At 43.4% G+C, this 17,984-nt stretch overlaps 1 protein-coding gene across 1 annotated transcript in view; it reads left to right on the top strand.

Moving 5' to 3' along the window:
* The first annotated feature begins 2,387 nt into the window (after window positions 1-2,387).
* The window catches only part of LOC139747961 (acetylcholine receptor subunit beta-like 2), a 240,686-nt gene continuing 225,089 nt past the window's right edge, over window positions 2,388-17,984 (top strand). The window contains 1 exon segment of the mRNA XM_071660469.1: window positions 2,388-2,642. Within this exon segment, the coding sequence (XP_071516570.1) occupies window positions 2,576-2,642 (67 nt within the window). The 5' untranslated portion in view covers window positions 2,388-2,575.

Raw genomic sequence — 17,984 nt, 5'->3', positions numbered from 1 at the left:
TCAGATGTTTCTGTTGAAATGCTGTTTCTTATATGGTAGTTTCTAACTTTACACATTTGTTGAAAAACTTCGGAGATTCTGAGGAATTTGTTTTGTACATGGGAAAATAGTGTCGACCAACTTCCTGGTAACAATTCATAAGATGATTTGTAATGATTCACTCAAGAAACGTAATTTTCAAAGAATTTGCTTTTTGAAATATCTAAAACTGCTTTTTTAAGATAACATTGCTAGTGATGTGTATAATATTGCAGATGTTATGTAAAGTTTTGATCCTGTAAAAAAATTGAAAGTTTTGCATAAGTTATCTAGCATCTTGGTAATTTGGTACACACGACTTTTGTTTAGAGTAGTTGTGATAGGTATTTATAATTAGTTCTATTCCTACCTGTATGTGATCCAGACCTTTGATGAAACTGAACCTTAATATGTCACACCGTACAAATACTGCTGTGTATATAACGGTTGTTTTAAGGTCAAACGACCATCAATTTCTGGAAACATTTACAGATTCATTTTGTTGTGTTGGTTTTTATCATCTTTGTTTATGGGTTCTTGTTGGTGTACATGTGTGTGGAAGTCGATGTGAACAGTGAAAAGCTGAGCCATTTACAACTTGAGGACAATACTGAGTTTTACGGAAACGACCGAACGATGGTTACGTGCATTTGAAACAACCGAGGAACAATGATTCGTGACAAGTGTGAAAACAAATATTTTTTTTCCCAGCCCGCCTCTCGGCTACGGCTGCAATAGGAACGAAAAGGGAGGCTTGCAGACGACAAAAAAGTTGTGGATCGCTAGTGCCATCTGTCACTGAACCGTTCCAATTAAAATCGAAGCAGAAAGATTTCTGGTCTTCAGCACAGAACGTTTTTAGAGACCTTTGATTCCCATCCATCATGTGAGGGACATGCTATGGTCGGTATACAGCGAGTCTGAAGATGATGTGAGGGACATGCTATGGTCGGTATACAGCGAGTCTGAAGATGATGTGAGGGACATGCTATGGTCGGTATACAGCGAGTCTGAAGATGATGTGAGGGACATGCTATGGTCGGTATACAGCGAGTCTGAAGATGATAAACAAATTCAGTATTTTTGGTTTTGAAAAAGTCCTTATTGACACAGTGATGGTTTACTGTCGTAACTGTCGAAGATCCAATAGGTTGAGGGGAAATTATCGTCTTTCTTTTTTATAATAATTAAACTCTTCCTTGTGCGGTACATTTTGCTTTAGCTGCTTTCCTATCGTCCATTATCGAAACGATTTATCATAAAGATAACAAAGACACCACAAGAGACCTAACCACAAAACACTATGCGTAAGACACATCGTCCACATGTGGCCAGTGATCACAACACGACCTGGAAACACAGTGGTTCACGACTTGTGTGGTGAGGATGCAGACAACACTCCCCCCCCCTCCCGTCACCTGTGGTCGAACCTCTGTGCACGTGTTATAGTTCTCTCCCTACCCAGTCCTCCATCCTCCTCGGGACACACACACACACACACACACACACACACTCACACACACACACACACTAAAACTGAGAGTGATGAAGGTGGGGTGCGGGTCCATTGCCTCTCGCAATGTCCCTGTGTTTTCCTACTGAGATGAAACATATCATCTTGGTTATTGTCCTCTGGAGATCCACTCTGATACAAATGAAAACAAATGATAAAGATATTTCTTGACTACTCTGAATTTCAACCTTTCCTGCATGAGTGCCTCCTTCTCCTGTTGTGTCCCCTTCATCCATCTTCATCCATTTCCACACTCCTTCCTTCTTCCACCTAAACCTTTAGCTTCCCTCCTCCATGTCTGCATACTCTTCCCTCATTCCTCTCTCCCTTTCTTACCATCTGTCTCACCTCCACCAGTACACTGCTCCACATCCCTAACTTCACATCAGTAAAACTCCACATCCACTTTACCTTCTCCTCCACTCGTACCACTTCCTCATCACCTCCACCCTCATCTACCTCGGCCTATACTCCACCCTCGGCTTCTCTTTAAGGGAGGTCTGGCAGACCCTGGGAATAAAACAGCATAGAGCATGACGATTGGCGCGGCACGTCTGACGTCTGTCTTGTCATCGTTTTAGAAGTATTTCTCCTTCAGGAACTCAGCCATGTCCTTCCCTGCCGTAACTACACTGGATGGCGGGGATCTTGCCGCAGGGGAAGTGTATACTGAGAGAGAGAGAGAGAGAGAGAGAGAGAGAGAGAGAGAGAGAGAGAGAGAGAGAGAGAGAGAGAGAGAGAGAGAGAGAGAGAGAGAGAGAGAGAGAGAGAGAGAGAGAGAGAGAGAGAGAGAGGAACGGGGGAGGAGCAACGAGAGCGAGATCAGACCCATGGCCTTCCGTCAGTGTGGCTGGAGACTCGGCCGGGGGAGGTCGCTACTCTCTCTGCGTGACTCGGGCGCTGCTCTTGAACCTTGAGGGTGTGGTGGAGCTATGGTGAGAGGTGGGGGTGAGTCGCCGTGGTGAGAGAGGGGACAGTGTTGGGTGCTGGGGGAGAGGAGCTTGCTGCTGCTGCTGCTGCTGACGGAGAGGTCAGGTGACCAACATGAAGGCGAAGCTGGTCAGACACTTAGTCATCCAGTCCTCCTTCGCTGCCGTCTTGGTCGTTGCTGGTGAGTAAATGAGTAACGTTAACCTCTGCTTTACCCACTGAGTCATGACTCACTCCATACAGAGTAGCGTCTTAACTATGTTCTCCTCACTCCTTTACTCACTATGTTGCTGATGAGATCGATACCCAAACCATTCATTTGTAGCATAGCATGGCCATATCCTAGGATGTAACATAGCATGGCCATATCCTAGGATGTAACATAGCATGACCATACCCGCGAGTGTAATATAGCATGACTAAACCCCCGGTGTAAGGTAGCATGGCCATATCCCGAGTTTAACACAGCATGCAACATAGCATGGCTATGCCCTGGGTATAACATGATCATACCCTGGGTGTAGCAAAGCATGGCCATACTCCTGAGTGGAGCATAACATGGCCATACTCAGGGGCGTAACATAGCAGTCATATCCCAGGGTGTAACATAATGTAGCCATACCCTGGATGTAATATGATATAGCCATACCTGGTGTGTAACATTACATGGCTAAACTCCGGTGTCATATCCATGGTTGTAACAAAATATGGCCATAACTCCAGCGTAACACAGCATGACCAAACTCCCGGTGTAACACAGCATGACCATACCCTCGGTGTAACACAGGATGGCCCTACCACCGGCGTAACATTGGCTAAGCGCTGGATGTAACACAACGTGACCATAACCCGGGTTTAACATAACATGGCCATACCCGCATGTGTAGCATAGCATGACTGTAACCCGGATGTAACATATTGTGACCGGTAACCGGGTGTGATATAACGTGACCATAACCAGTTGTAACATATAATGTGACTACCTGTGAGGATTGTCTTAACATGGCTAACTAAGGAAGCGATTAGCATAACCTAACCATATGATCTGTAATTACTATTCATTATCTATTATCATTATTATTATTACTATTATTATTATTATTATTATTATTATTATTATTATTATTATTATTATCATTATTACTATAATTATTATTACTATTATTATCGTTGTTGTTATCATTATTATTATCATTATTATTATTATTATTATTATTATTATTATTATTATTATTATTATCATTATTATTATTATTATTATTATTATTATTATTATTATTACTATCATTATTATTATTATTATTATTATTATTGTTATTATTATCATTATTATTATTATCATTATCATTATCATTATTATTATTATTATTATTATTATTATTATTATCATTACTATTATTATTATTATTATTATTATTATTATTATTATTATTATTATTATTATTATTATTATTATTATCATTATTATTATTATTGTTATTATAATTATTATCATTATTATTACTATTACTGTTATCATTATCATCATTAATATCATTATTATTACTATTATTATTATTATTATCATTATTATTATTATTATTATCATTATTATTATATTATTATTATTTATTATCATTATTATCATTATTATTATTATTATTATTATTATTATTATTATCATTATTATTATTATGATAATTATCATTATTATTATTATTATTACACATCATGTATAGCTTGTGTTTGCTTTAATGTTGTCCTCAGTTGCAGTGTTCTTCCCTCCCCCCACCACTCGTACAAGGAAGGATGTTATAAGAGCCAGTGGCATTATATCCTTTAAGAGCTGTGCATGTCATCCTTCATACCGGATATTAAATGAATATCTCTCTGGCTTATCTCTTGTTCTTACGTTTGTGATCTGTAGGTAAACTGTCGAGTTTATCTTGGTTTACATCCCGTTGAAATCTGGGTATACAGTAGTTTGTTTAGATTGCAGTTGGACTGTTTTGATAAAGTTTTGGTCTACTCTAGACTTAGATTACTTGTGACGATAAGTAGTTTAGCTATAGCTGACTTGTGATTGGTTACTTCAGTACGCCTAGTTCAGTCAAGATTCAGTCTCGATTTACTTGGATTTAATCTTTAGTTAATTATTGATGATTGATAGGTATTTTGATAGTGACGTCGATGATAGGCATCACATGGTTTCCAAATTATCACATGGTTTACATATAATGTACATGCGGTTTACTGTGGTTGGGGGTGACGTGTTTATTAACTGGTGATTTACTGGTTACCAATTGGGTTTACATCATTACGTGTGATATATAGTTAGTGTGGATAAACGAATGTGTTCTGCGTCCAGAGGTTTTACTACAGAGGGGTACCACCGCCTGATGTGGCCCTCACTCCTTCAGTAAATCACGGTAAACTGCTGTATATTTTACGAGACCACAATAAACTGCTGTAGACTCTGGGAGACTACGAGGAGCTGGTAGGAAATTGACAACGATGGATAAGGCTGGGAAGTTTTGGGAAACTGCAGGAGACGCCGGAAACTTACACGGAGTTCTGGCACTCTGGAATTTCGGGAAACATTTGGAACTGAAGGAGACATCGAGAAACTGGGGTATTCCGTGAAATTACGTGGTATTCTGGGATATCTAGGACATTTGGGGATATTCACGCACATTTCAAGACGTGCCTGAGAGTTTCTGAGGCACTCCAGGATATTTTGGGACATAGGACATGTCTTCCGAGCATTTTGGTATATTTCACATCATTGTGGGACATTTGTGGATCATGGCACTGAATTCCCTTACGTGGTGATGGCAACCGGGGAGGTTGTGTGGTGTATCGAACCATCGTTTGTGATCTGATGAATACATTATCAGTATTTCTTGAGATGTAAACGAATTGAAAAGATTGTTTCATTCTTGTCTCATAAGGAACTTGAGCCGATGACTTATTTAATCTGTCCTGGCTAAAATAGGTGAACCAGAACTTTTCCTTATATGTGTGCTCACTGGTAAATAAATCCAGAGTAACAACTGTGGAGTTGAAGTTTAGTGAACAGAATTGTATTAATTTCTGGGGAGAAAACCTTGTGAGGAGGTTGTGGGGAGAAGCGGCAGGTAGTGACATCTGGGGGCCCAGTGGTGCGTTACCCCTCGCGATGCTTCCCCGGACCACTGCTGCCTGCTTGGTCCTGGACGACAGCTCTACACACCCCCGGGTCATAGTTCATGCTTCTCTTGATGACAGTTCCGCAGGCCCCCGGGTCATAGTTCATGCTTCTCTTGATGACAGTTCCGCAGGCCCCCGGGTCATAGTTCATGCTTCTCTGTATGACAGTTCCGCAGGCCCCCGGGTCATAGTTCATGCTTCTCTGTATGACAGTTCCGCAGGCCCCCGGGTCATAGTTCATGCTTCTCTGGATGATAGTCCTGCAGATCCTGGGTCAGTATAGTTTATATCCTACAGGCTCGTTCTCGTATGTATCTGTAGAGTAATTCTTGTAGGCTTTTAAATTTGATTCGTTTGAACTTGACCGCCCTGGTTCTTTGGGCTCCAACATGCTAATTCTGTAAGCATCTTTGAAACAGAGTTTGTAAAGCTAATTTCATTGTTAGTTGTTAGGTTTCTACTTATCCATAACGTTTCAAATGCTGAGTTAAAAGCTTCTACAAGCTGGCCCTCTTGTTGTCCTCAAGAATGTTATTATGGCCTTAAAAGACTGATTTTGTAGGTTTCCATATCTTGTGGTAGGAAACTTGTGCACATTTTTGACTCAGGATTTAGCGCAGTGGTTTTGTTTGAGTCCAAAACCTTCTCTCTAGGTTTCCGTCTTTTTCTCTAAGGTTTTCTCAAGCCAGTCTGCGGGTTTATACACAGTGGCTCATTTGTTCAGTAGTTTCGGACACACAGGAGCAACAGGATTTCACTGTTTGCTTTTATAGGCTTCTGTAGACTTATAAATGTTAATTCAGATGACGTTATGTCTTGGTTTTGGACATACGCTTTCCTGGGTATTGCATCAGACCTACACGCCTTGGTTCTGGTGGACTCCAAACCTTGGTTCTGTTGTACTCTACACCTCATTTCTGTTGAACTCCACACCTTGGTTCTGTTGGACTCACTACCACCACAGGATGTTCGGCACAGAACAAGAATATACAGATAACTAAGGCTAGTCTGTGCTCTAGTCTGAATACCCAACCGTAACACCAAATTCTTACAAAGAGATCAAGTGAGAGTGTGGGATAAACGTTAGCTCAGAGGCCTCTATCTTTCATTTGAGTTTGCATAATTGAAAAGAAGTGAACGATGAGAAATGTGACATGTAATTGTCAATTGTTTATTGAGAGTTACTGGGGCGTGCTGAGCGTTAGGTAAATGAAACAGCAAACGAGTAAAAGATGGATAGGAATTGAATTGTATGACCTGGGGTAAAGTGAGTGATGATTGAAACCAGATGGAATAGCATGATGGAAATGACTGTGTGTGTGTGTGTGTGTGTGTGTGTGTGTGTGTGTGTGTAAGAATATAAAATCAATAAGGGTTGCCATTTTGTAAGTAGAGTTTAAGCTGGAAACACAGAAATATGACCTCGAAATACGGTTTGTATAAACAAGCAGTTGCAGAGGCACAAAGACAAGTTGTAGAAGAAATTCATGAGATTTGCCGTAGCTGTGCAGGGAGGGTCAGCATCCTAGAGTGCTGGGTCATGGGAGGGGAGAGGTCAAGGTTGGCCATAGTGTCGGTAAAAGAGAAAAATCGATTTGAATTTGCCGACGAAATACCGTCTGGTCGTTTCAGTTCCTTTATGGGCTGAAACTGTTCAGATATATTCATTGTTCGACGACTGTAGTTGGTGTGATGTTCTTTAAGATTACGTAAACCAGGCTAATGTGTTGGGTAGTCAGTTGATAAGCAGCGGAAAGTTGAGGTGGGTTGACATGTGAGGAGGCCAGTGTGTGTGTGTGTGTGTGTGTGTGTGTGTGTGTGTGTGTGTGTGTGTGTGAACCTGGGATGTATGGGTCACTCAGACATGTCACAGGAAAGAAATCGTCCATGATGTGTGAGTGAACCCCCTCTGGTAACTCTCCAGGAAGGATGTGGTGATGGGCGGATATTAAAAGTATTAAGAGCGACCCCTTCCTCCCTCCCCTCAAACCCGAGCAAAAAGCTAAAGGAAGGAAGGAAGGAAGGCAAGTTGTACGGAAACCTAGTGAGTGGCAATATAGGGTGGCACTCCCTCCCATCTGGCCCTACAGTGCCCCTCTGGCACACGCTGGTCTTCTCTACCCTCTCTTGCATCGAAGAGATCAAACATAAGATTTTTTCTCTAGTAAGAACGAGAACGCTGATTCCCAATAGATTTCCTTTCACATTTTTTTTTTCTAAACGAAGAAAAGTGATTTGTCATAGATGTTTTAAGAACGAATGAGAATGATTTACTAAATTTTTTCCATAAAAGCGAAGAGAACTGATTCTCTCTCTCTCTCTCTCTCTCTCTCTCTCTCTCTCTCTCTCTCTCTCTCTCTCTCTCTCTCTCTCTCTCTCTCTCTCTCTCTCTCTCTATTTATTTATGTATGTATGTGTGTGTGTGTGTGTGTGTGTGTGTGTGTGTGGTTTATGACCGTTTATAGCATGTATTTCAAAATGACATATCACATCACATGGGACATAAGGTCATTTATCATTTACATTGTTGTGAAAATTCCTCATATGTTTTTATAATTTGTACTGGTGTATGGATAGGTCGGGAAAGGTCGAGTTTTAGCTGAAGCATAGATGATTTCCAGACCTTAAGACTCTGTTCCAGAACATGGAGGAGAATCGTCTCTTTTCCAAGGCATGGGGGAAACTTACTCTCTTCTGAGACGAAGGAGGAAAAGGTCTCTGTTCTTAGGAAACAAGGGAAATATAAGTGAATTGATTTCACTGAGACACCATGTTATGCTGCGCTAATCTTACCGTTTCCAGAAGATCTCCAGAACTATTGTTATCGACGAACAAAGAACTGAAGTTCTTCTGAGAACGGGGGACTGGAGACGAGGAGCTGGTTTTACTAATTACCCTGCGAGATCCCTGGCAGGGGGTTTCAATTCTATATTATTTCTGGCATTAGAGAGCGAAGGGTGAGACAGAGCGGGCGAAGCAAAAGATAATCTGATAGACTTTCTTTAGGGTAACTTAGGCATCTTTAGAGATGAATTAATGGAGGGGAAGACGATTCTAGTATCTTTAAAGTTGTGAGTTCTGTTCACGTAAAGACATTTGCTATCTTTGTGATCGACTTTGTTGATGCTGAAGACGACCTCATTATCAGTATGCATATGGGTGATTTCGATAACACTAGACTAGTGCTCTTTTGTGGCAAATTTGACGGCATTGAAAACACTGGTGGTGTTTTTAAGGTAGATTTTAGTGTGAAATAGTTAAGATTCTCCACTTTCAGGGCAGCTTTGAGGATGGTAAATACCCATGTGACTTACAGAAGAGCAAATTCATACGTAGTGAGGATAATTTTCGTACCATCAAGGTCAGGCTTATGGAGCGGGTTCATTGGCTCCAGGGGCCCCTGGGGGGGGGGGGGGGGGTGACGCTAAGCAAACACAGTGATCACAGAGGGAAAGGTGGGTGACCTGCTGGTGAAACTCGATTATGCTGGTCATTAAGTTATACCATAACGAACGATAGAAAGTCCAATTTGGTGGCTTACGGAGTCTTGGCATGATTAAGCTAAGGGTTTCCTTTATGTGGCGATAGTTGAGTGGCAGTGGAAGAGAATGTTGCCTTTACTGAGGGACACGGTCTACTGACGTTGCTTACGCTTACTCTCATTAAACACACACACACACACACACACACACACACACACACACACACACACACACACACACACACACACACACACACACACACACACACACACACACACACACACACACACATATATATATATATATATATATATATATATATATATATATATATATATATATATATATATATATATATATATATATATATATGTCACCCAACTTACAATGAGGAAAATGAGTTATCGGAAACTGATATCAGAGAGGTAGAGAGCCTGGTCCCTCGCCCTGAAGACATAAGAAAATTAATGCGTCAATGTTTTAGTCGTGTACACAAAAGGTACTAAACAAAGCCTCGGAGGATAACAGTAGGAGGACGTCTTGCAAGGAGGGACGTCTGGCTCACAAAGGCGGAGCTCCCCTTTCTACGGGCGAGCACCGCCCGCGCTGGACAATGGCTCCCCTACTTACTGTTGAATATATATATTTTTTTCCCCTTCGACGAGCAGGGTTTGAGCCTGGATAGATGGTGGGCCGGGTTCGCATCCGCCTGGGCTCTTGTCGTGGGGAGAAGGAAGGTTTTAGCGAGGTTACGGTGGATTTTACTGGGTCTGGGTTCATTTTGGCGGGGGTACTGGCGGGCTTTTGGCGGATTTTCAGTGGATCTTGGCGAGACGTGATGGTTCTTGGCTTATCTGGAGAGTATCTGAGAACAGGAAAAAAAAATCTGTGTGTATTCCCAGGTTTTTAGTGAATCTGAGTAAAGCATCGTGTAGGTCAAGTGGTAGAGCACAGGGGAGGTCAAGTGGTAGAACAGGAGAGGTCAAGTGGTAGAGCATCGTGCAGGTCAAGTGGTAGAGCATCGTGCAGGTCGAGTGGTAGAGCACAGAGGAGGTCAAGTGGTAGAACAGGAGAGGTCAAGTGGTAGAGCATCGTCTAGGTCAAGTGGTAGAGCATCGTGCAGGTCAAGTGATGGAGCATCGTGCAGGTCGAGTGGTAGAGCAGAGGGGAGGTTTTGACGGAATCCTGGCAGGTGTAGACGGGTCTTAGCGAGACCTGGGATTATCCTTCTTTGAAAACTTTTAAAAGACTAAAAAAAAAATAAGAAAATGTCTCCAGTTATGACTGTAATTCTTTGTCGTTGGAATGTATCAAAAATATATATTAGGGACACAAGATACAAATTAAGGTTTAGAGTGGTATGAGTTTTCATGTGAGATGTTTGATGTGTCTCGATGTTTGCACGACACACATCAGCTGATTTTCTGGGTGAAGTGCGGGGAACCAATCAGTGTGTATTTACCTTGGAGGTGTGTGCTGATTGGCCGACAGGTACGCGAGGAACCAATCAGCCGGCAGACGATGCAACTTGGAAAATAAACAATAATATCTGACCCAGAAAACTTGTTTTCTGCCCCTCACTTTCTCATTGTTTCTGATCTCATTTACTTCCATTTTTACCACCTGCACCGCAGCTTCCCATGTATGAGCAGATTTATTCTGTTAAGATTCTTATTCCCGGTCGCCCCATTCTCTTGCTGCTAATCCAGCGTCCAGATCCCAGGTCCCTCGTTGTTAACAATACACAGTTCCACCACTGTGGGGGAAAAAACAAGTTGTTTCAGTGTTTCTCTTTCGTATCTCGTGTGACCTGTGACCCAGGCAGCCAGTGTTCCCGGCGCTGTGGAAAGATTTGGTGTAAGGAAAGTTATGATTCGTCTAGTGTTTATCTTTGAATCAGTCAGGGCGTCCGGAACGTCTGGTGTGTGCATGTATGGGTGTGTGTGTGTGTGTGTGTGTTTATTTTCTTTGATGTTCGTTTGTCTGTCTGTGCCTTCGTTTGTATATTTGTTGATTTTTTTGTGTCTGAGTGTGTGCCCTGATTTGTAAGCGTGTGTGTCGATACGAAATCGCACCAATGAATTCTATGGTCACGCATATTACTGCTACATTGAAATGTCAGAACTCTGACTGTATCACAAAATGGCATCCTCTCTTACAACTCTGTTTTCTTTTTTAACTTTTCTGGTGAAGAGAAAGCAAAAGTTCATATAGCGTCGAGAATATGTACGTACATACAAACAAACTCTTGGTCCAAAACTCTACAGTGAATCAAAAAATCGTGTAGGGAAGTTTGCCAGGCGATTGTTGCAGGACTCTTCCGTTTTCCAGGTCCCAAGTCAAGCCGGAGACTGGCGTGCCGTTGCTTCCGTTCACTTCTCGTAAGAAATGGGTATTCCGCTCCGTTGTATGTCTTGTTTATCACGCACTTCATGTACTCATGGAAGGCAAGTGATTTTTTCCCCCTAGTCTGGTGTGTTTGGTCAGACTCAGTGTCCTCGATGATGAGGAAGTGACCAAGGCACAAGTACAGTACCTTTTGGAGGAGGATAAGGTAACCATTGAGGATGAGGGAGATCCAATCGTGTACTAAGAGGGTTGGATGGTGCTAGATGCAGTCCTCATATAAGGACACCGAAAGCTGAGCAGATACATAAGGGATCAAGCTATAATACTTTGGATAGTGATCTGGAACGGGCATATCTGTTGCTTAATGACCGGCCCACGGCACCTCTTCCTCCCTCCCCACATCCCAGAGAACGCGGGGAGGATGGGATTGGTGAGGGGTCAGTCCAGCACACGACCCTCACTCCTCTAACTCCTTCCAACCCTGAGAACGATCCTCACCTCCTCCACCAACCCCGTCCAAGTTGCCTCAGAACACAGGGACTGGATGATCATCCAGAACATACCCGTGTACAGCAGACCATCACTCATCCAACTCAGGTGGGACTTTATCTGAATTCAGATGACGTAAGATTCAGTTTGCTGCGTCCTTCTTTCACAGAGCAAATCCCGAAATATATCATGTGGATTTCAGAGTTGAACGTAACCTTCAGAAGGCTCCCGGAGGCTCCCCTGGACTTGCTGGTTACCGTGTGGTGTTGGTGGCAGTCACCTGGTGGCCTGGCAGCAGGTGATGATGAAAACGAGACAAGCTGAGGCACTGGCTGATGATGACGTCTCAGTGTTAACATGGTGACGCAGCGTCACAGCTCAGAATTGCTCACGCAACTCAGAAAGAACTACGAGGTCGTTTGATCTCCATGTTTTCATGGAAAAACCTAAGGTCACGAGAGATCTGCTTGTTGGTTAAGCATGCATCATTCTCTCTCCTCTCTCTCTCTCTCTCTCTCTCTCTCTCTCTCTCTCTCTCTCTCTCTCTCTCTCTCTCTCTCTCTCTCTCTCTCTCTCTCTCTCGTCGGGGAATTAATTTCATTTTTGTTTTCATACTGGGAATAACACGTAAGCTTCTCTTGTTAGAAACCACTGTCTTGTCCAAGGTGTTCGTAAACCGTCATAAGGGTGGCCATTCTCGTCAAATAATGGGAAACAATGGGTCAGTACTCGCTCCTGCTGGCCCACAGGATACACAGAATCACCTGCCAGCGCCCTGCAGTGGCTGCATGTCGAACTACAAAGAATAATCACAGGTTCAGTTCCGCTTTAATTCATATCGGCCTTAAAGTTCCTTCCTAACGGGGAAATTTACCTGACTCTCTGTTGTCCAGACCCTTCGGTTAACTGGATTTCGGATGAATGGAGCTATACTGTACTACTTTGTTTATTTAGTGGGAATTTTCTGATACCTGAGCGGTTGTTGCTACCAGCTAGAGTTAGGCTGACGTAACCCTGGATGGAGAATTACCAGTAATGAGAGACCGACGCTACTGGCGAACGATCGGCCAATATAACCCTGGATGGGGAGTTGCCAGTAACGGGCGACCATCGCTGCCGGCGGCGTAACTCTGGGCGGTGATATTCGTCTTTACCAACTTCACTTCGGAAATCGATGGTGAGCGAGATTTAAACGCGCCCAGCAGCTACAACGAACAACACATGCGGGAGTAAATGAAGAGGGGAGAGAGAGAGAGAGAGAGAGAGAGAGAGAGAGAGAGAGAGAGAGAGAGAGAGAGAGAGAGAGAGAGAGAGAGAGAGAGTGTCTGGTATTGCAGGAGAGACAAATGGCTCATCCGGGGGGTCAAACGTAATGAGAATCTTCAGCCAACAGTCAAGTGGTAGTTCGGTGTAAACCTGGTCAGGATACTGCCACTGTGGCTGTCAAGTCTTCTTTCAGTGTAATCTGGTCAAGCTATTACAATGACTCATCAAGTGTCAGTGGACCATAATTGGGTCACTGTTTTGTAGTGGTTGTCAAGACACTGCTGTGACTGCCAAGACATTGCTGTAGGTGTCAAGCGTTGGATGAATGAATCATAATGAGGTGGATGAGGCAAGGATGAGTTTTCCCGACCATCTACAGCCAGGGTCATGCGGTGTACGAGCGCTGAGTTAGCTCGTCAGAGAACCTGTTCAAGAAGAAAATTGCAGCACATGACATTGTCTTGATGGTAACACTGAACCTTAAGATGGTCAGGAAAACTTTGTTTGCTCAGAGGAAATACTTGAGAGACGGTGGAGAAACTTAGCGCCGATATTACGGCTCATTCCGTTTCCTCCAGCAAGGAAGACAAAAGTTTGCACCAGCATATGAGGACAGATCGACCTTCTGTGCTGGTGGCCTCCACGGTAATGGGGGCAAGAAAGGTGTATATCTTGCTCTTGGATGTCATGACTTCCAGAATGTGAAGTCTGAGGCGAGAAGTGTGACCTACCATCTGGGCCTTTGGTCGAGGCTGGACTTATTGTGAGTCTCACTAAACTGTCACTAGACTGCTGATTGTTAACAGTGAAACAGTCCCTCAGAACTCTGACCAACTAAGCCAGTGATCAGTTCCAGCAATCTGATAATAACGTATGAAAACAATATGAAGAATTTCAAGAATATGTGGATATCGGTGAAGGAAGGAGAAGTATCTTGAAGCAGAAGCAGGTTTGAGATATATCAGTTTGCGGAAAATGACGAAACAAAAATATATCTATACTTCTAAGAAATATAAATCGAAAGGGTTGTCTGTACCACGACACAAGTGTATAGAAATAACAACAGATCACCAGGAAATGTAAGGGAGTTGGTAACAGAGAGGAAGCCAGAAATACGCTATAAATATATGTTCGCAGCAACGAATGTGGGACGTGAGGTGCAAAGAAGAAGCTGTAGGTAGGTTGTGGGGGCTGGGAGGCCAAGTGCGCGTAGGCCAGACCGCTGTGGTTCACTGCCACTCTGAGTGGTCCAGAGGAATGGATTTTCTGCCCAGGAGGAGCGGAATACTGGCTCCTACCGGTACTGGTGCCCCCCTCCCCTTGCAAGCTTGGCGTGGGTAGCCCCTGGCCCTGGTGTTCCTCTCCTGCAATCTTGGCGTGGGTGGCCCGTGGCTCTCGTGTACCTCCTCTGCAAGCTTGGCGTGGGTAGCCACTGGCCTTGGTGTTCCTCCCCTGCAAACCTGACGTAGGAGGTTTCTGTCTTTGATGTCCTTACCCCGGCAGTCTTTGTGTGGGTGGCTTTAGGTTTGCTGTTCTCCATCTTTCCCATTCTTTATGAGCTTGTTCAGGGTGGGTGGGTGGGTGGGTGGGGGAGGAGGGATGTTCAGTGTGCACGAGCAGCAGTCATGGTACAGAGTTGCATACATCAACTCTTGCAAAGTTAATCAGTTATTCAAAATGTTCTAAAATGCACTTAGATTCGGGTCGTACCAGTATTGTCATGGCAATGTACTGAAATGATATTTGCCAAAGGCGAACATTATGTTACTGGAAATGGTGTTGTCAACTAGAAAAAATGTGGTTTTGAGTGTTACAAGTCGCCTTTATAAGATACGTCCCTCATTAGCTTTGTTGGAATTTTTTGTCTGTACGCACATGCATATGTGTGTGTGTGTGTGTGTGTGTGTGTGTGTGTGTGTGTGAGTGTAGGAGAGGTTTAACTACTTAGGATTACATCTTTTCTGTACGTTGCAAGCTATATCATACAATCGTTGAGAACACTAAATCTTTCTTTACTACCATACTAACATTATATTTCACAATACTCTCCACAGCCACATGCTCCACTTCTTCATCAATCTGCCACTAGAGAAATATTTCTTCAGGTCTTTTCGAACTCATTTCTTGCTCTATTGTTCCCACGTGAATCCCTTGCTAATTGCCTGAGAACGCTGGTCATTGTCGACGTTGTTATATCGATTTAAGAACTTAAAGGATTTGATCATGTCTGCCTTCCTCCTCCTCCCCCAGTCCTGCCTCCTGCCACTGTGTGCAGGAGTGGAGCCTCATGAACAATACACTTAAACAACGCTGTAGTCTGTCTTGCTCTCCTTATAGGCTGTCTGTCTTAGTACTCCTCATCTGTCTCACAGCTCCAGCATTATCTGCAAACTTGTTGAGGAAGGATTTAAGAAAAGAAGATCAGTACTGAAGGATTATTGACGAGAATGACCTCACAATCATCAAGAAACACCAGCTTTAGCATCAGGTCCGAACGAACCAGTCAGGGAAATTACCATTGAAAAATATAATCATCTTGTGGGAGAGACATTCCGAGGTGTAGTACACCTTCCTTAGTCAGCCAAACTCAGACGAAAACTTAGTTTGAAGATGTGTGGAGAGATGTCAGCATTCATAGTGACTCAGTAACTCAGGATCATCAGTGGGCAATACGTGCAATCTGAAACTCAAGAGCCTCTGATGGAACTAGATCATAGAGAAAAATCACATTCAAATGGTTGAAATAGGTTTTTGGAAAACAAAGACTTCCCTTGATGCCTAAGTATTCCTGGCACTGATTGTGAAGCCTTGAGAATACACAAGTCTCGAAAGAACGCAATGTTGGGTTCGGGAGTCTATACTTTAAACAAAACGAGGGTTTTGGATATCTGGCACGCTCTTCAGGCCTCGTAAAAAGTCGTGCAGGTCCATGTCGAAGGCAGCAGATACAGCCAGAGGAAGAACACGACAGACAGTGGGAAGGAATGCACCAGCTTGCCATTCGCCAGCCTGCTCAGACGAAGAAGAGTGTGAGAAATGAAAGAAAGTGTCTGGGAATGGTGCTGGTAGACGCCCTCGCCATCATAGAGGAGAGGTGAGGTGAGGTGCAGCTAAGACACGTCTGGACTCGCTGTTCGTCCTTGTGTGAGTCAGTCTGAAAACTTTGTATTGGTAAACACAGACGTTCGTAATCAGACAATAAAAGGATATAGACATACCAGACATCGCAGAACGTACCGTCATACAAATGGCTAATGTACATATATGTGCTGATGGAAATATTGTTACAAAGGGACAGACATACATAGTCAGTTATATATAAAGACTGTGAGGTACACAAGTACAAAGACATAAAGCTGAACAACCAGACAACAGTGGGGCCGGAGGGAGCATCATGCCAGACAGACACACTGTCAATTACAGATAAAGAGACAGACACAGAGACAGATGGAGCTGAAGGGAGGCTGGTCGTTAGTGGTAAGGAGGCTCGAACCCTTCAGGTCATAACTCACCTGATCTCGTCACCAATCCTGATTAGATAAACTCTAATACCAAGTCATCTGAATGCAATCCTTCTTACCATAAGATCATGATGATAGCAGTTCACATTTAACATTTTCCAGTGCAGTTACCTTTATGTTTCTACACGGAGACAAAGCGTCAGTAAGTTTCTTTACTACCAGTTTTTAGATATGTCTATTTGAATATCCCGGTTCAGCAAATTCTTATCTTTCGTTCCTTGAGATTTTGTTTTTGTCGAAGCTCAGCTGTTTCTCAGTCTGGGAGTTGGGCAGACCAGCCTCTACAACTGACCAACTTCCAATCTTTGAACTTCACAGTTTCCCACAAGTTCGTTGTGTGTCAGAACCCGCCACCCTTCAGGTAGGGTGAGGTAGGAGGCAGGGATAGGCTTATGATCAGGGTCGTGGAGGTCAGATAACGGCGGGTCGTGGCCGTACCTGCGGTATACAAACCACCGAGATATCTTTCTCAAGAGCTCCACTGTTATAGTTCCTGTCCTCCCTGGGGCGTGTGGCGGGGCGTGAGGAGCGGGGAGGAAAGAGGAGGCAGTTTGGTGACCTTCACCCCTCCCTCTCCCTCCCTCCTCCGCCAGAGAAGACGTAAACCATATTTAATGGGCGTGATATTGTGTGTATTTGTAGACATACTTTTTTTTCTATATCCTCAGAAACCTCTCTTAATCTGTTCTATACATTTCTGTTGTCAGGTTCATGCCAACTGTCTCTTACTGTTTTATGATTAATCTTTGATGTTTGTCCCTGGACGTGTCTGCCTGTCAGTGTTTATAGTTAGCCTTCATGAGTCAGTGTGGTGGACTGTTTGACTCGTGGTGACTGTCTCATTCTCTCTTGCCCTCTACTTTTTCTCTCCTTATTCGTCTCTCACTCTCTCGGATCCCTTCCCTTAACTCTCTCTTATCGTCTCCCACTCTCTTTTGCCCTATCTTTATCTCTTTCCATGTTCATCTCTCTCTCTCTCTCTCTCTCTCTCTCTCTCTCTCTCTCTCTCTCTCTCTCTCTCTCTCTCTCTCTTAACCTTTCTTTTCTCTTCCTGTTCTTTTCTCACCTACTCTTACCCTCTCTTCTCTCTCTCTCTCTCTCTCTCTCTCTCTCTCTCTCTCTCTCTCTCTCTCTCTCTCTCTCTCTCTCTCTCTCTCTCTCTGTTCGTCTTTCACTCTCTCTTGCGTAGATCCCCAAGCATTAACCCTGCAGGAGTACAAGCACTCCGGTTTATCACCCACACTGCTT

Source organism: Panulirus ornatus, chromosome 71, assembly GCF_036320965.1.
Source record: "Panulirus ornatus isolate Po-2019 chromosome 71, ASM3632096v1, whole genome shotgun sequence".
Taxonomy (NCBI): Eukaryota; Metazoa; Arthropoda; class Malacostraca; order Decapoda; family Palinuridae; genus Panulirus; species Panulirus ornatus.
This window is presented reverse-complemented; position numbering and strand designations above follow the sequence as displayed.